We start from the raw sequence: 20,548 nt of genomic DNA, 5'->3' as shown, positions 1-20,548 counted from the left end.
TCGAAAATATCTTGTACAGTTGATGATGGATTTAAAGACAGATTTATTGCACTTACAATTGGCGCTACATATAACGTATGGTAGACATGGATACCTTATGATATCAGTTATTAATTAAAAGACTTTTACTTGTTGACCTCTGCTGACTGAAATGACCCTTGACCTGCAATTACAACGCAACTCAAGACGGTGGCTCTACCGTACGTACCGCCATACGTATGGTCATTCAAGTTATATCGTCTGTTGTTATTAAGTTTGCAGGGTTTTGAAACTAAACTCTGACGACTGAAAAAGACAATTCATATCCACAAAGCAATAAAGTCCTCTTATTCATTAAGGTGGATCTATATACTAAATATGTAAGAATGTTAACGGTATGTCAGACTTTTACTTCTAGTTGCGTTAAAAGACGTTTGGCCAGAAATAGCAATAAATTTAAAATACTGATGTAGATCAACATACAATGTATGAAGTTTATTCACGCCTTACTGTAACATGGACTCAATTCTTGAGTTACTTTGACCTGTAATGACCTTTGACCCCATGAAGTGCAAGAGAGCTACTTCACTAGGGTGGGATTACTTACTTAGTAGTTCTCAAACCACTGCACATGATTTTACAGGCCTATCACTCCGTTCCATTAATTTATTTTGTTCACCTGATTACATGAGCAAATATAAAGTTATAAAGCTACATATCTTACAACCAAGACTTTTACCAGAAAGTAGCATTTGCTATTTGCAAGATTAAATTCTCGGGAAATCTTTAGAAAAGCTTAGCAAACCTTATTAAACAGATATGCAAAAAAATGCAGTTCAGTGGTTAAGATGGTGTAATTAGACACATCTTTTATATGACATCCAAAAGTTCCTTACAAGAGATAGCATGCCTACAAGACCACGCCAGATTGTGCTGTTTTATTGACATCAAGGAACTATTGATTTCCACTAACTATAGCATCAGCGATATTGCAATGCAGTTAATTTGACTTTTGCACTTTTTTCACCTTCTATGATGGTTCATGGTTAATACACCATGAAATACATCATTCAATGTTGCCGAGTGTGTAGTAAGGAAGAAGCCAACTTTACCTATCGCTGCTTGTCCTACTTAATCTTGTCCATTTCCAAATTATGGAAGCTTGTAAGTAACTTTCGTATTAATACCATTAGAAGAAAAACACAACTCTGCTTTGAACTGAAATGACCTTTGACCCCATTACCACTCATTACTGAAACAAGCCAAACGTTCCATCAAACAAAACCTATTGTGACTGGAAGACTTTATCTAAAGTATTGCTTTTGTTGTAAACTCCAAACAGTTATCAATAAAGTAACATGTCCAAATATACTTCACCCATATACAAATACAATATTACCATACACTGAAATAAACCTTGACCGTATCATCCAGCAGGAAAAAAGACATTTCCAACAACTGTGATTGGCAGAGTAAATCATTACAATAAAACACTCTGATAATCCTTGAGTGCTTTTAAAGGGAGATAAGAAAGATCTGGTTGAGAGCACCAATGGCATGTAGTACTTAATCAACTTTGTTTTCACATAACATCATACTCAAGGTTACCTGCGACCAGTTTTATGAAAACAAAATGGCTGCCCTCTACTAACTTGTTTGCTAGCAATGTGAACGAGCTTTTGGAGAGATGGCACATTGGTGGCCCTTTCCAATCAGCCATTGCAAGAAATGTCCACTTGGAAGAGACTAAAACCCTTGCAGAAGAATTTGTATAAATTATTTCATATATGGACCGGTCTCGACCACCAATGACCATAGATTTATCTTTTACAGATTAATGAGGCCATTAACTAAGGCTAAAAATTGGAGAACCTTCTTTAGGATTGAGCAAATGGATTGCCAGCAAATATCATTAGAACAGATATTGACAGAAAGAAAGACACGATTGTTATGGCACAAGCTTCATTGATGATGCTAATTAAGCAACAGACAATGTTTGGAACCCATTATGAGGGTTCCTCATATGGGGTATTGGATTAAATTCTTGTTTGCTAAATCTGATATCATTACAATGTTTCAAACCTTGAACTTTGATAAAATCAAATGACGTTTCGTTTAGTTTATTTCTATCATTAAATCACAATAATATACATTTGTTCATGCCGAGTTATAATAATGAGGCAGCGGGACCAGAAGATTATTATCAGAATGCCAAAATACATTGAAGTTGTCAAGCTTGGCGTCACAATTACACACACATATACACCATCATGAATGCAAAGGTTAAGATTATCATCAAATCCAAAAAGGAAAATAGGGTTCATTACCTAATATAGAGCCTCCACATACCAAATAAGAATTGTGTCCAAGATTCCTTCAATGAGACATCATGTTTACAAACTATTCAAGTTCATGAAATCAAATAACCTTTGACCGCCAACAATTAAACCATAGTTCATTCATACTTAGTAAAGATTCCTAAATCATATTGGTCGTTTCAGGTCAGCTGACCGTGGTTAATCCTGTGAGTAACGCACGGTAAAATTACGGGGCATCACTTTAATAAATCTTTGGTTATATGTAACCAAAAATGTTTTGTTTTATGATTTTTCCCCTACACAAATGGTAGTGTATGAATGAACGGGGTTAATCAACGGTCTAGCGTGCGTTACTCACATGATTAATGCACTCCGGGTGTTAATGCTATCGTTGGATGCTTGCATTATCCCCCGATCGTGCATTAATCCTGTGAGTAACGCACGGTAGACCGTTGATTAACCCCTTATTAATTTTCTCATTATGAAGCAGTATCCAAAACTCAACTCTTGAGATATCCTCTCAAAAAGTTTTTCATTTTTGTACCTCTGCTGACCTAAAACGACCTTTGACACAATAAGTTTCTTGAATTTTAAATGTGGGGTATCAAAATTGTAATATGAGATTCATTCAATATTTCTTTCTTGAGATATCGTGTTTGGAAGATTTGTAGCTTCTGATCTCTGCTGACCTAAAGTGAAAGTTGACCTCCAATGATAACAATAGAGGTTCATCTAATTGAGTATAGAGCAAATAAACACTAAATATGACATTCATCCAAGGTCAAGTATGGTGTTTACAAAGTTTCACATTTCGTCTCTGCTGACCCCACACGACCTTTCACCTCCACCGTAAACAAAATGCTTGACATCATCATGGATTAACCACAAGGAAAGTTTGAGGTCCATCCAGTCTTATTGTGTTAACAAGCAAGGTAACACACACACACATATGCCCGTTACCATAATTGGTTACAACTCACAACAAAAAACTAAGAATATGAAACCCACAAAGGTGTAAAATATCTTCTACTTGCATGTTGATTACTGTGTGACACAAAGTGTGTGCTTAAATACACACAGTTATATTATTGTAGACTTGTTATACTGAATATTACAACATGAACATAATTAGGCTATCATTATTAATGTAAACCTAATATGTATGAACAAAGAACTTGCTTTTTAACACCATAACGTTCCCACTAGCTAAAGATAAGATGATTGGAATGTAACTGGAAGCTATTGACTAATAGTAGGTCTACTGGGTAGAATGTGCATGTAAATAAAAACAGTGTAAGGACAATCCATGTTATACACTATATGTATTAATATATGCTTCACAGTGATAATAAACACATCCTGTAACCATCAATGGTCTTTGCAATGTTCTTTGAAATGCATTCTGTGAAATGTTAGATAATTCATAGTTCTACTGAATTTTCCTTTACAAAATGTTATCAACCATAACATTAATATAGTACTTAACAGATAAAATGAACTCTGAATGTTCTTTTCTCTCATCATACTTACTATGTAAAGGAGGACAGTACATTACCAACTTGCAAATACCACTTGCACATACTTGTTTATATGATACTGACGACTATGAGCTACGTACAACACTACATAAATTGGAATGGGAAAACTCTCTGATAGTATTTAAGAGGCAACACTGGCAAATTGACACATTGAATAAACTATATATTTAAATAAAATATTACCCGATTAACCGAGCAATTCTATCATGGACAAATGATGTGTTATAAAACTCCTAGTTGATTGCATTGTGTATATGACAAAAACCAATTCCCAGTCTACTTGTCGTATAACAAACATGCCTTCATAATCCCCTTTGCTGAACTGATTGCTATTGTGGTAATTATACTGTATTAAACTCCTCCTCCTTCTTCTCCCCTATTTAGTCATTGTAACTGTAACATGTACTTTGTTGTACATTCAGTAGTACTGCAGTATATATTTGCTACAAATGCTGGTGATTTTCCGGTGATGTTAATGAAGTCAGTGATCTGATCTCTACCAGTTTCTACAGCATACATTACATTTGTCATACTTGTAGCTTCAGTGGCGTAGGAAGGTACTTTTGAGTGGGGGGGCTGAAGACTAATAGCCGGCCTGGGGGAGGGGTCTAAGGGGAGGGGGTCTCCCCCTCCCCTTTGGAATTTTTTGCATTTCCAGGTGGCCTCAGATGCAATTTGGTGCAATATAGCACACTTCAACACCCACTCCATTTTGTAAACTTAATTTTGTATTTTCACCTGGCCTTAGATGCAATTTGGTGCTCCAAATGAGATTTTTTTTCTCATTTGGAAATGAAAAAGGGGTTTTCTGACTTGCGAACCGGGGGGGCGGAATGATACTTCCGCCCCTCCACATTTTTCACTGGGGGGGCTGGCGCCCCCAGCCCCCCCGGTTCCTACGCCCTTGTGTAGCTTGCATGTAGAGTAGTTCTTTAGACTGGTCCGATGTCAAACTTCCTAATATCTCCTTCAGATGAGAGCCTGTGAGTTGCCCTGTGGTCATACTAACATCGCTTTATCCCCTATTCAGATAGCAGTTTTATGTAGATGCGTTTTCCTGACAATAACTTTCTATCAAAATAGCAGAAACTGGTTCTTCATAATAGCAGTACTCTATTGCCACAGATGTTGTAACAAAGTTGGTGCCCGCAGCCCAGTTACTTCACATTGTGCCCCTTAAATTAAATCTCAGGCATAAATAAATTGGTTACAAGATGGCCACTTGAAGTCCTTTCCTTTAGATTGAAAGTCTGTACCTTTGCTACAATATGTTGATTCTTCTTCAAAGCTTGTATAAAGATAGCTTTAAGTGAACCATAATAGACACTTTGTCTATTGACCTCAATGTTACAACAAATTTGGGTATTAAGTTAATTTTCAGTGCTTTGATAGATCACCGAGTCCATGACTTACAATTCTGATGTCATAACTGCCTCAATCCCTTAACAAGCATCCTTGGAGCAAAACTTTAGAAATTTTAGGTCTGTTGGATGGTCTGGCCTTCAAGTTGACATGTTGCTCTCCTGATTGTATCGAATTCAAAGCTGTTCATGAAAAAGAAATCATTCATTTCAAATCTATTAATTCCACAGTTTTTTGTCAGTTTGGTTCAAGTTTCGATTTAGTGATTATTCAGTTCTATGTTGAATTATACATCTAGTACATTGTACAACATTTATTAAGATAGCCTAAGATACAGTAACACATTTAATTTGTAATATAAAACTACCAATTTACAATATGAATCATCAAGGTTGGTCCATCATCCAGAGCTTCACTGCAAAGAAAACGATCCTTTTTATCTGAGGTTGGTTAGTACATGTAGTACAGCTATTGCAACCAATGCCAATTATATAAAACCATTTTCACTATTGTATTAATATTGGAACAAAGTATAGAAAGTATGACACCATCATTCCAATGATGGATTTCCAACGTAATTATCGAACTGCCCTGGAAAAGGATGTTAGTTCAGCAAATGACCTGTCACGTAGATACAGATTACCAATTCTGTTTCTACATCCTGATTCTTAACTTTATAATGATATACTGATTTTGTCATTGCAGACTGTCTGATATAAAAAAGATGCTCTCAATAAAATCCAGGGAGGTCCACTAGTTTAGGGTCCTCGGTGGCTGGAGTGTGTTTGAGTTTAACCCCTCTGTGGAAGACAGCAGTCACCTGGTGGGTTTGAAGGCTGATCCCTGAGGAGTTTGGTGCCAGATCTGGGGTACTCAATCTGCCCAAGCTTTCAAGACCATGGTCTTCTCTTTATTTCCAGATTTTCGTTATTGATGTGTCCAAAGTCACTGTCTGTTTTTTCCCTACCCTTATTCAATTTTAAATATATTTTTTAAAATAATATCGATTTTCCCACAAATGTTTTCCCTACCTTCATACAGCTCAAACTGAATCACATCACTACACACACGATCAATCAATCTTGACTTTTGACTTGGTATTTCTGACTGACTTGAGACTGACAAAACTATGAATATATAACATACCATAGGATAAGCTGATGAACAGGAATACAGCTCAAAGTATTACTGACATCTGTTCTCCATCACAGTGGTGTTCTATTCTGGATCTCTGACTCGGTCAAACTTGCTCGAGAGCTATGAAATGATCAATGATGTAAATGATGTAAACACGAGGACAAGAAAACCGAATGCATATTCATAGCTGTAACTATGATGGTAGCTCATTACAATGACAGTATATCATTGTTATGTTATGAATGTTAATGAGAAAAAATGGCACATTATACACAGATTGTTTAAAGGGGTTTAGTCAGTAGCTGTAGCAGAAATTAGGTTTCGTTTTTATTATTCCTTTTAATCAACATTAACTGATACAGTAATTAGTGGCAATTACTCTCCTGGAATATTCATTGTGCCTGTCAATGATTGTCAGGTAGATTATTAGTAATCCCAAGTCACTTCACATCCACTGAGGATATCAGTTATATGGTAGCTAATTTCCATTGGGGTATTTATATTATAACATTGAATATAAACCTTGCTTAAGCACTTCCTCCTGCAGGTCTCTACAGCCAGCTGCATTTAGAGCCCCTCCTAGTACCCTGTATGTTGATTTACTCCCATGTCCCTGTTTCCTTGTCCGTAGCATATGATAAACAGTCTCCTCGTGTCCCTCAGTGAAATCTGTTTTGATGTTCACAAGATCTACTTACCAATTATGAATTCATCCACAGTATAGTTTTTTAAATTGTCTTATTTACAATCCAATGATTCCTACACACAATCATGCACGGATTGATACTTTTTTTAAATGCTGTACACTGAGCAAAGCTAATGTAAATATATTTAAGCATGTTCAGTAGGTTCATCATATTAGCTTCACTACAGTACAGAGTCACAGTCACCCATTTGATGTAGCGTATACAGGTTTTTTTTAAATTTGTGTTATTTACATATTTTACATTTGTCATGCCACTATTGTAAGTAAAACAAGATGGCAAATCCTGGAGTTGCAGATCTCATCTCCTCCATACTTCCTAACATTTTTCGTGTAGGGTTAAGTACGATATCTCATCTCCCTATACATTACATGTATGGAGATGATATAATGACACAGAATACATAATACCATCACTGAAACTGAGGATGCTCAACCAAATGTGTACATGATTACTTTGAAGAAAGACTTTCAGTGAAGACACTCAGAGCATCACTAAACTCCATCTAAGTGATCAGAATGATTGTCACACAATTTATAACATTTTTTCAATATTTCTTATGAGAGCACTCTTGGTATCTTCTGGAAAGGCATATCCAAGTGAAGATATTGCAATAAGTAAGCTCCTGGCCAAGTAAAAGTATTTACCATCACATTATTCAATATACCTTAAAACAGTAAACCTATTGACTTTGTTGTATAAATTAATAAGACATTAGTTCTCATATAAGCAGAGTAACAAAATGTATATATTACGTACCAGATAACTGAATGGATATCTTCTTTCCTGTCCTGCTGTGATATGACTGTAATGTTAATACACAGACAGTCTAGAGCAGATGTTAACAACCATCATACAGATGATGATGGTAGAAGAGCATACCAAGAATATCTACAAAGAAAATAGGAAACATGCTAAGTATAGCAGGTGTGTTAATATAACTATTATCATGTAACTGTGTTCTACTTATATAGCCTACTGACAGATTATCAAGTTTTAATCTTGACTGTTTTATTTGTACTAATTTCATGATTTTGAGATTGACTAATACACACTACATGCTGCCATTCAAATGTCACAAGTTACTGACATTTTGTAACTGTGGTCTACTTATATAGCCTACTGACAGATTATCAAGTTTTAATCTTGACTGTTATATTTGTACTTATTACATGATTTTGAGATTGACTAATACACACTACATGCTGCCATTCAAATGTCACAAGTTACTGACATTCTGTAACTGGGGTCTACCTATATAGCCTACTGACAGATTATCAAGTTTTAATCTTGACTGTTATATTTGTACTTATTACATGATTTTGAGATTGACTAATACACACTACATGCTGCCATTCAAATGTCACAAGTTACTGACATTCTGTAACTGGGGTCTACTTATATAGCCTACTGACAGACTATGAAGTGTGAATCTTGACTGTTTTATTTGTACTAATTTCATGAATTTGAGATTGACTAATACACACTACATGCTGCCATTCAAATGTCACAAGTTACTGACATTCTGTAACTGGGGTCTACTTATATAGCCTACTGACAGACTATCAAGTGTGAATCTTGACTGTTTTATTTGTACTAATTTCATGAATTTGAGATTGACTAATACACACTACATGCTGCCATTCAAATATCACAAGTTACTGACATTCTGTAACTGGGGTCTACTTATATAGCCTACTGACAGACTATCAAGTTTTAATCTTGACTGTTTTATTTGTACTTATTACATGATTTTGAGATTAAATAATACACACTACATGCTGCCATTCAAATGTCACAAGTTACTGACATTCTGTAACTGGGGTCTACTTTTATAGCCTACTGACAGACTATGAAGTGTGAATCTTGACTGTTTTATTTGTACTAATTTCATGAATTTGAGATTGACTAATACACACTACATGCTGCTATTCAAATATCACAAGTTACTGACATTCTGTAACTGGGGTCTACTTATATAGCCTACTGACAGACTATCAAGTGTGAATCTTGACTGTTTTATTTGTACTAATTTCATGATTTTGAGATTGACTAATACACACTACATGCTGCAATTCAAATATCACAAGTTACTGACATTCTGTAACTGGGGTCTACCTATATAGCCTACTGACAGATTATCAAGTTTTAATCTTGACTGTTATATTTGTACTTATTACATGATTTTGAGATTGACTAATACACACTACATGCTGCCATTCAAATGTCACAAGTTACTGACATTCTGTAACTGGGGTCTACTTATATAGCCTACTGACAGACTATGAAGTGTGAATCTTGACTGTTTTATTTGTACTAATTTCATGAATTTGAGATTGACTAATACACACTACATGCTGCCATTCAAATGTCACAAGTTACTGACATTCTGTAACTGGGGTCTACTTATATAGCCTACTGACAGACTATCAAGTGTGAATCTTGACTGTTTTATTTGTACTAATTTCATGAATTTGAGATTGACTAATACACACTACATGCTGCCATTCAAATACCACAAGTTACTGACATTCTGTAACTGGGGTCTACTTATATAGCCTACTGACAGACTATCAAGTTTTAATCTTGACTGTTTTATTTGTACTTATTACATGATTTTGAGATTAAATAATACACACTACATGCTGCCATTCAAATGTCACAAGTTACTGACATTCTGTAACTGGGGTCTACTTTTATAGCCTACTGACAGACTATGAAGTGTGAATCTTGACTGTTTTATTTGTACTAATTTCATGAATTTGAGATTGACTAATACACACTACATGCTGCTATTCAAATATCACAAGTTACTGACATTCTGTAACTGGGGTCTACTTATATAGCCTACTGACAGACTATCAAGTGTGAATCTTGACTGTTTTATTTGTACTAATTTCATGATTTTGAGATTGACTAATACACACTACATGCTGCAATTCAAATATCACAAGTTACTGACATTCTGTAACTGGGGTCTACCTATATAGCCTACTGACAGATTATCAAGTTTTAATCTTGACTGTTATATTTGTACTTATTACATGATTTTGAGATTGACTAATACACACTACATGCTGCCATTCAAATGTCACAAGTTACTGACATTCTGTAACTGGGGTCTACTTATATAGCCTACTGACAGACTATGAAGTGTGAATCTTGACTGTTTTATTTGTACTAATTTCATGAATTTGAGATTGACTAATACACACTACATGCTGCAATTCAAATATCACAAGTTACTGACATTCTGTAACTGGGGTCTACCTATATAGCCTACTGACAGATTATCAAGTTTTAATCTTGACTGTTATATTTGTACTTATTACATGATTTTGAGATTGACTAATACACACTACATGCTGCTATTCAAATATCACAAGTTACTGGCATTCTGTAACTGGGGTCTACTTATATAGCCTACTGACAGACTATCAAGTTTTAATCTTGACTGTTTTATTTGTACTTATTACATGATTTTGAGATTAAATAATACACACTACATGCTGCCATTCAAATGTCACAAGTTACTGACATTCTGTTACTGGGGTCTACTTATATAGCCTACAGACAGACTATGAAGTGTGAATCTTGACTGTTATATTTGTACTAATTTCATGATTTTGAGACTGACTAATACACACTAGATGCCGCAGTACATAATGTCAAAAGTAACTCCATAAGCGGCCGATTACGTAGCAACATACTTGCAGTCACTGATAATGTTAGACTCTTCTAAACTTACACATCTCCACTAGTACCATACACAGAGTTCACCAAGAGAACTAGTATGTGACAAATGACATTTCTTAATTTCTCACACAAACTTTTACCAAATTGTATGGATTTATCACATACCATATGATATGCTGATGTATAGGCACATGTTTTGAAGTATCACTGACTTCTAATTTTCATCATGGTACTGTTGCTTCTCTTTTCTCATATTCAGTTATACTGACTCTATAAACTATGACAAAGCCAGTGTTATGTTCATATGAGCCGTAGATCTAAGGAAGAGAAAACAATGCACGTAGATGGAGTCAGCTACAATGATATGTAAATACAAATGAAGGTTTTTCACTTTAAATCAGTGAAGCATATGTTATAAATATTATTATTAATAAAGCTGAAATGCATATTAAAATTTTTCAATAACATTTTTCTGCTAATGTTCAGAATTAAAAGCCATTGTTTAATATTTGAATTGCTTTCTTAATAGTAAATCAAGTAAATTATTTGCATGCTTATCAATTTTTTTAAAATCAGTAACTTGACAGACGTTTTCTTTCTATATCATATAATAACTGGTCCAAAATATTTCATTCATATTAAGCAGTTCAAGCACTCTCAGCTCACAGACCAAATATAGACTATGAGAGGTGAAATGATTAACATACCTAACATTTCCCAACACCAGTTCTAACAGACTCCTACATTTTTGTGGAGAGTTCCACAAGTTGACTAATTGCCATATTTCTTCCTACTTGTAGTAAGCATTTGTAGAATCACTTCCTTCCGACGACCAGAATGGTCTGACTGAATATCAGACATACTCTCCACAGTCATCTGCGAGATGCAAGATATGGCAATAGCACGAATATAAAAGTGTAGGTTATTTCCTGTTTTTACTTATAGAATGACCTCTGAAGTGGATTAAAAGTTTCAAAGAAATGTTTTTAAATAAGATCATACAGAAATGTAAAATGATTGCCGGGTCATTGAAAACTGTACATAAAAGTTTGAATCCTTCCATGCAACAGAAACACTTATATCAGTTTTATTTATTTAAGGAAAGTGCAGCATGGAAAACTGTTATTATAATAGTAACCTAATTATTTAATATTCAATGACAATTGTAAGGATACTTGTGAAACTTTGAGAGAAGCCTGTTTTCCGACATTCGGTAAATGGCTGTACACTATACTATATTGTAATCCATTATGCAGTTAAGGACAACATTAATACTAAAAAGAATCAGGATATTTTAATGTTTAAAGTACAATACATATTATAATTGCTGAGATAATATGAGAGTGAAAGAGTCTGCATGATGGACAAATATTGTTAAATATATTAAATGATCTCACTTACCAGGCATTACAAGTACTTCTACAAAGTCACTGAATATTTTTTGGCTCTGCTCATCACTCTATAGCAGTGCCTTCAACTATGGAAAAAGAAAGTGTAAAATTTAGATACAAGTTTTGAACTATAAATATTGCCATTTATTTTTTGCTTGTATTTCAAATTCATGACTAATGTTTGCAATTTGAGATTTCTCTTTAAAATGTTTGTTGAGTTTTTAATGTAGCATGATAATTCAGCAACTAAGTTCATCTTTTTCTGAATGATTTGAGCAAAGAAACTGACTGACTGAATGATAAGTTCACTCACTGTACTGTCATATCATTAAAGTTTACTATGATTTACATTATACATATACTCTTCAAATTTTTGTTACCACGAAGTGGTTTGCAATTTTATAAGCTGGCCAACATTTACAGCAAATTCTTGATAGCTTTGATTTCTAATATCCCCCTTAAAATATTATATAATAAACTCCCCTTAAAGACGGACACACCAATGTATCAATAATGTGACCAAATGAATATTCATATATCTCATCCTTCTATGCAAAATAGCTTTTACATTTACGTTAACTCCATTGCAGAATAAGTAGGTTTTCACAAGTAAAAGTTAATTGTTCTTTCTACAGGCTAATATCCTTTTTAAATTATATTTGGCTATTGAATGTACACCTGTATAGTGTAAATACAAACCAAGAACTACATAATCCTCCTTACTGAGCTAATGTTTTGTTGTCTTTGACTTACCTGAAGTCGTTCCACATTGTTCCCTATTAAGAAGATAATCGGACAGGTCTTTTCGCTTGGCTGCTTTTAGAGCGTCTCTCAGTGTTTTGTTTGTTGCTTCCATCCCATGTTTCCGTTTCCATAGTAGCAACATGTGGTACACCACTTCTTTTTGTCCTTCTCTTCTGTTATCTGCCTCTATGTTGTAAAGCTCTGTCTCATCAAGCTTTAGATTTCTTCCCAAATCCCGCCATTCTTTGGAAAATTTTCCTGACAGGTCCTAGAAATAACCAGAAAAACAAGATGTTTCATTGTTCTGATTCTATCTCATGATGCCATTTGAACCTCAGTGGACGGTCAAAAACTAGAACAATAATGAGGCAGGTCGTCATGTCATATACTTTTAATGAAAATTAGTTGTGTACTAGACAGTTAAAAGGGCTAATGTAATCTTTTCATTTTTCCCCACCAATTCATTAATATGCTTGACAAATGCTATCATTATCCATGGAAACAGCAGCAATTTTTTGTGAAAGTATGACTTTGACACAAACAGACACATAATAGACACAACATTGCCACACGTTTGTCCCACAGGTGTTTCCTGGAAAAGGAGTGGAAAACTCAAAAGGGTTGACACAGGAATGCAGAAAATAGTGCAGATTCTCAATACTACCGATGTGCTTGTAGTTTTATATTTTGATGTTTTGTAGAGTATCATTGAAGAAAGATATTTTAAAGTTTTTTTTAGGTGGAAGTTATTCAATGCATTTTGGTTGACAGACGTTTTCCACACAGAGCATATATTGCATAATTGAATACAAACATCCCATATTCATGTAGATAACACCATGATATCATTAAAGTCAATCCGAACAAACCGAAAATAGTTCCTCGCATAACTGTGAAACATGCTATGATTCCAATATTGTGTTATATGTTTTGTGGACAACAAACTCAAGCAACATTCTTCTTTTCAAGAGTACAATCCAAGCTGTCTAGACCGTTGCAGTTCCATGGTAAAATCAACATTTAATGCCAGGTACGGAATACATCAGTCAATTACAAGCTACCAAGACCACTGTCACATTAGCACAGTCTGTTACATTAGTGTTCAGTTAAGTATGTCAGTGGCTCCTGCAGCACTACACATGGTAATTGATCAAACGTCAGATGCACAACGTCCTTCTTTACACCTTCAGTACTTTGCTAAGATCAGCAACCATTTAACAAAGGTACTACAAGACTGTAGTTGACATTTAGGTGTACAATTATGAGCATGTTTCAGACATCAAAATAAGGTAAAATACCTCAAAATAAGGAAAAATACCTCAAAATTGGTCTCTGAAATGATTTTAGTTACAAAAATAAATAGCTTTTTCTAACAATTTCATGTACTACCTACTGATAAACTTTCAAAAGAATTTTCCAATCTGGCAGCAGAAGCAAAAAAGTAACATCAAATCCCATCTACCATTTGCATAATGATTTCATTTCAACAATTTAATAAAATAACCTCATAAACACTTACAATGAAAACATGCCAAATATAAAAGATAACAAACATTTCTGTTGCCATATTAATATTGTTAATATGCTTCGCCTACTTATCAATATACATGATATTACTTCTTAAAACAATAGGAAGCATATAGGGCTATAATTTATGTACACTTTCTGATATTGTGTGGGATGTGTATAGATGTTATATGTGTACAACATGCAACCTTAATTTAGCAAAGATAACTTTCAGTAATGTCTTAATGTCGGCCTCAAACTCGTAGTGAAAAAAAAGCAAGTTATCAGTCACGATTGTTTCAATTTAACAACCAGTCTATATCAGTCAGAAATGGCAGACTTAGAGTGATATTGGTCAAAAGTCATGAATCATACTTGGAAGTTCTCACTCCCTAATACTTACCCACAAAGTTGAATCTTTCACTACTTTGTTATCTATTGTCGTTGCTTCAGCCCCTGCTGGGTTCCCTTCAGCTTCTCCTCTAGTTGCTTGATGAGATTGCAAACAAGGATTCTGTGAGAAAGAAATGGAAAAGGAGTTACGAATAAGAAAGCTAATATGATTCGTAGCTAGGACAAATGTTTAGCGGTTGATGGAACATTATTTTTGTATAGTATGTCACTGAGTATGTAGTCATTATGCAATGTAAAGGAATTTTCCAGCATAATTTTGTATTACTGTGTAGAAAACCACTTGAATTCCTACATGTCATTATTGTAATATCTTTCTCATACCAAAGTCAACCTAACTACTTTGGACCAGACTTGTAGTGAATTCATACTCACACTCATATTCTAGCAAAGATATGTGCACTCATAATCAGCCCTGTCCTATCATAGTTATGAGTTTTCATAATCAGCCCTGTCCTAGCATAGTTATGAGTTTTCATAATCAGCCCTGATCTACCATAGTTATGTGTACTCATACGAAGCCCTGTTCTAGCATAGTTATGAGTTTTCATAGCCCTGTCCTAGCATAGTTATGAGTTTTCATAATCAGCCCTGATCTAGCATAGTTATGTGTACTCATACTAAGCCCTGTTCTTGCATAGTTATGAGTACTCAGACTCAGTCCTGTTCTAGCATAGTTCTGTTCTTATCAACATATTGGTAATAGTCTTAATTGACAAATAGGATGAGCTTTACCATCACAGAGATATCTATGACTTCAGCTGTAGATTCATCAATGCATCTCTTCTCTGAGTACGGCACATTGCCTGACTTTGATGGCACAGAACTGTCTGAGAGGGATGATGCTTCCACGTCCTGCAATTAAATATGTTGAAATGAACACACATTATGATAGTCTATACAGCACTGAATATAGTTAAACATATACAACTTATGACAGTTCTCTATTAGGCCCCATGTTTAAAGATTGTATACTACAGGAGTTAATGTAAAAAATGTACATGGGTCTCCGGGGTGAGGGGGGATATAAATGATGGTCATTTATGTGCAATGTGCATTTCCAAAGAATTTAGTCTCCGAGGGAATAAAAGACCCAAATGAACATGTTAATATCTATTAAGTATATTGAAACTATTTGATCAACATGAACACTTCTCGGGGAAATAAATTTAATAAAGGGACCATTGCCAAATCGTATTGCCGTCATGACGGCGTGCGCTTGCAAGGCTATTGTTCACTTCTTCAGCTTAGTTACACATTAGTGATCAGCACTCAGCTGAGACTCAGATTTAATGAGAGGGGCTGTCTATGACATGATGCGCATGGACAATGAACGTCCTTAGTGACCAACATAAATGACATTTCTTTTTGAATAAGGATTAAGTTTCAAGGGTAACTTGTTCTGGACCTTTCTTTTCCATTGTTGGGTGATGCATAAAAATCAGGTATATGTAACGTAAGATTCATGCCGTGTTAAGGGCCTCAATAAATAATTTTGATTCATAATATTCGTAAAGACTAGTTTATTTTATCGTATGTATATTGTGTAAGCAATATTAATCCACCCCCCTACCCCTACAATTGAAATAATTCAGTATCATTAATGAAACTAACTGCAGCAAGAACATACCTCATGAAACTCAGGTATCATAAAATATTATCAGTACTAGATGGCAAGCATTTTTAGTAGAAATAAATCATGATGAAATATATACAAGCAAACCACAGAGCTTGAACCTTTACATACGAATGCCTTAAGGGCCAGTATGGACAAACTGTCAAGCACCAATTTGTGTTATATGCTCTGAAAAGAATGTTTGCCAAGACAACAGAATCTTGTGTATGTAAATTATTACCCTGAGACTTTCTGTTCTGACTTCTGGATCAATGTTTTCTAATGGTTGTTTGACAGTTTGACTTTCATCACCAGTCTTCTTCTGTGACTGAGATAGTCCTGCAGCTACTAATTTATCAGAGCTGCTAGCTGCAGAATCTTCCTCTCCATCCTAACATCAGAAACAAGAAAAATATTAATAAATATGTTAAACATGGGCTTTGAATTTTTTTTAATTTTTTATCCAGTGTTGCAAACAAGTCATATTTTGGTCTCATAAATACACCAGTCAATGTTTCTCAACTCAAGTCACAGGTAATGTTGATTTCATCAGGTCAAGTCTATCACAGGTCATTGACTTCATTGCAAGTCAAATCAAGTCACAAATTAATATTTCTTTAGTCAATTCACATGTAAATGTTATTTCAGTAGGTCAAGTTTTGTGATTATTGTTGAGGCCGGTGATGTGAGACTTAAAACGAAAGATCCAATCAATTTCTTTACGTTTACGTTCAGTAGCGGATTTGAAGTTCGAGGCAATCACCAAAAATGTATTCGTGATAATTTTGCAGGATTCCCAGATTCCGAACATTTCAATCTTCATAGTCATTCTCTCAAAAACCTAAAATGTATTTTAATTGCCTCGAACTTGAAATCGATTGGATCTTTCGTATTAAGTCTCATACAGTAGCACTAGCCTCAACAAAGACTTGGGACCCCTTAACAACTATCAGTTCTACAAACATATGTAATCCGTTCTTTGCTCCTTAATCGGCTAACTGTAAAGTCATGGTTTATTTGGTTCTAATTCCATCAATGCAACTTACACTTATCTAGCGTCATACTTACATTGTGTTACATTTTGTACTTTCATTCGACTGCCAAGTATTGCTGACGAAGGTCCCAGGGGGACCAAAAATTCCAATATATTTTCTAAAACTTTACTCCTTATTTGTCAATTATGAGTCATATTAATTTTTCTGGTTTTCTCTAATAATATATATTTATATATATATATATGTATATATATATATATATATATATATATATATATATATATATATATATATATATATATATATATATATATATATATATATATATATATATATATATATATATATATGATATGTTATTGGGAGAGGGAGGTATGAGATATATTATGTTGAAATCCTGAAACATGACACTACAATATCCACAATATCTTCACTGAATAAAGCTACTAATAAGTATACAGGCGCTGGGTGGCAAGTTGTATTGTCATGTATAGGTGGAGGAGAAATGTTTGGTAAAAGGCACAAAATTGTAGCTATTTTGCTGTTTTTAAGATTTTCAACTGTTCAGGTTGGACTGTACATGTATGTCACATGTATAGGACCATAGGGATTTTTGTCATATTTTGTCTGCAGTGTGTTATGGTTGGGGAGGGGGAGTTGCATTGATTTTTAATCCCCCACCCCCAGAGGTATGTGTGTTTGACCCCTGCCTATGTACCAACATTTTTATATCAACACTAATAGCAATCAATCCAGTATTGGATTAAACTCAGCAACTATATTTCTCACTCCTCACATTAGTAGGATACTTAAACAGACTGCATACTTCATGCCCCACCCTACTCAACCCCACCCCCACAAAAAAACTCATTTATATGAATGCTTCCAGTATATAATATAGCTCATTTGAGAAAACAGATGATGAATTATAAAAGCATGTCCTGCTTAAGACATATGAAACATTGTAATATTAAAATATTAATGATGCAATATTATCAGCTGCAAAATATTCGTTCTCAACATAACGTGGTGTAGTAAAGGTTTCCCAGATGATATGCTGGTGTCAATGCCAAGTTTTCTGAAGAAAAATACCATACTAAATTCATAGTCTACACCAGAATCCAGCAAGTTATGATATGCCAAGAAAACAATTTAATACTCATTTCTATAAACAGTGTGATATATTATGTTGTTTAAGGCATCTCATACCAAACATTTCTTTACATTTCTCTATGGAATATATTTTCAAATAACTTTTACCACCATGGATGTATCTGTGTCTGAAGGTGTAGATTCATTAAAGCGTCTCTCCTTTGAGGATTGGACATCCACTAACTGCGCAGAACTGCCTGACTGGGATGCCGCCAACACTTCCTGCAACCAAAGATGTTGATATGCGTCACACACAATTGAAAGGTATAACTGACAAAATATTGAAATCCAGGATGAAATACACTTTAAAAAATCACATGTGTAAATAGCCTGGTACATATAGAATTAGTTCTAACTATTAAAGAGGTAACTTATAAGGGTCATACTGCTTTCAACTTATAAAAATGGTACCACTGAAAAAAAAAAACAGATGCCCACACAATCTAGCATATCGCACACCATGTATCATCCAGAATTAAAGCAAGAATGTACATAAAGATTATTGTACAACCATTACATTTACCTAATGATGCATACTTGAAAATATAGAAGGTTAACTGCCACAGCCAAAGGGATATATAGGTTAGGAATGATCATTATATATCTCGAAAATTACTAACAGAGGGCTAAAGGCTCTACTGTAACTTAGTGTTAGACTCAAGTGTCACTGTGGTATGATGTGAGTAATATTGTTTTCATTAATTTATTTATGATTTCAAACATTTATTTATATTGGGCAAATGCTAAAACAGCTCCATGTTAACAAAAGTGGAAACTTTCATTGCATGAAAACATTGATGTATTGGGAAAATTGGTTAAGAATGACATAAACTTTAATGCAAATATTCCTCGAGGTGACCAGAGTTACATAAGTTATATGAATGGTCAAAATAACAGTATGCTCAAATGGATCAGGACATATGTAGGTTACATAACTATTTACAAACCTTGTATGGGACTCGCAATTCAATTGCTTCCTTCTGAGTAGCTTTGAAGTAAAACGTACAATCTTCTTCTCCAACTTTATCAAAGGAAAACGGGCACGAAAATTCTGTATTGGTCTCTACTTGCGTGAATGGAATTTCCTGCAGAAAAGAAAAATTGATAGTTTTCTACCAAGTGCAGGTTTCATTATATACTGCATGTTGCATGCAATATCAAGACTGACATAACTCTAAAACAAATGATAATGTACGTTTCTCTTCCTCAAGACTAATGACTATGGTTAAATTCAATACAGAATAAGAATTCCTTGCTAAGTGGAATATTAAATTGTTATATGTTAATCACACAATATCATAATATTTATACCCACATGTTCCTGCTATTACACCAAAAACTGTATTCCAAGTTTGGATTTTATCTGATTTAGTTGTGGAATATACTTGCACCCCTCGCCCCCCCCCCCCCCCAAATGATACCTCAAAACAAATGGTCCCAACAATATTGAGCCTTACAAATTCAGGCCCAAACAATGTGTCCCATTATGCATTTAAGGTGGAAATAAAAGTTGGGGCCAACTGGCGCAAAATATGGGCACCGAATTCTTTGGACCCGGATAGTCCCAAAGATGTAAACCTCCATGGACCCACTATTAAGCTACTATTGTACACCAAGTTTGGCTACAATCATTCTTACGGTTGCGGAGTTAATGCAATGTAAATATTCTACATAGCAAATATGACAAATATTCATCACTCCGTTGTTGAGTTAACGCGGACCGAAGCAAGTGTCATAGATGCCAGTCTGGCTGCAAAGGTTCTATTGCTTCCAGCAAGGAACCAAAATAAATCAAAATGACAAACAATTTTGATATTTTGATCTACCAATGCTGCCATAATTAACATAAACGTTAATATATCAGCAAGTTCAATGGGGATTCTTCTACATTCTAGTTGAGGGTGTTAGGTCCTAATATTTCAAATGTCTGAATGAAAGTGGCAGAATAATGTGAAAGAGCAGTGCTAACAAGCATGTGAACGTGCCGGATGACTTTGTAT

General features: G+C 34.6%; 1 protein-coding gene across 8 annotated transcripts in view; it reads right to left on the bottom strand.

Moving 5' to 3' along the window:
• Nucleotides 1-20,548, bottom strand: part of LOC139977723 (uncharacterized) — a 69,193-nt gene that overhangs the window by 7,430 nt on the left and 41,215 nt on the right. For 2 of the 8 annotated variants that reach the window (XM_071987236.1, XM_071987237.1), the window contains exons 17-28: nt 19,496-19,633; nt 18,657-18,770; nt 16,643-16,792; nt 15,522-15,641; nt 14,779-14,889; nt 12,879-13,137; nt 12,136-12,211; nt 11,442-11,610; nt 10,900-11,051; nt 7,798-7,929; nt 6,344-6,454; nt 5,249-5,379 (exon numbers count right to left, since the gene is read on the bottom strand). In XM_071987236.1, the coding sequence (XP_071843337.1) occupies nt 12,189-12,211; nt 12,879-13,137; nt 14,779-14,889; nt 15,522-15,641; nt 16,643-16,792; nt 18,657-18,770; nt 19,496-19,633 (915 nt within the window). In that variant the 3' untranslated portion in view covers nt 5,249-5,379; nt 6,344-6,454; nt 7,798-7,929; ... (1 more) ...; nt 11,442-11,610; nt 12,136-12,188. Of the gene's footprint in view, nt 1-26; nt 5,380-6,343; nt 6,455-6,856; nt 7,004-7,797; nt 7,930-10,899; nt 11,052-11,441; nt 11,611-12,135; nt 12,212-12,878; nt 13,138-14,778; nt 14,890-15,521; nt 15,642-16,642; nt 16,793-18,656; nt 18,771-19,495; nt 19,634-20,548 lie in introns of those variants that run through there. The other 6 variants (XM_071987235.1, XM_071987240.1, XM_071987238.1 and 3 more) reach the window with 5 other exon arrangements.

The sequence above is a fragment of the Apostichopus japonicus genome, chromosome 12, assembly GCF_037975245.1.
Source record: "Apostichopus japonicus isolate 1M-3 chromosome 12, ASM3797524v1, whole genome shotgun sequence".
NCBI classification, from domain to species: Eukaryota; Metazoa; Echinodermata; class Holothuroidea; order Aspidochirotida; family Stichopodidae; genus Apostichopus; species Apostichopus japonicus.
The sequence above is the reverse complement of the archived record's forward strand: the minus strand, read 5'-3'. Positions and strand labels throughout refer to the sequence as shown.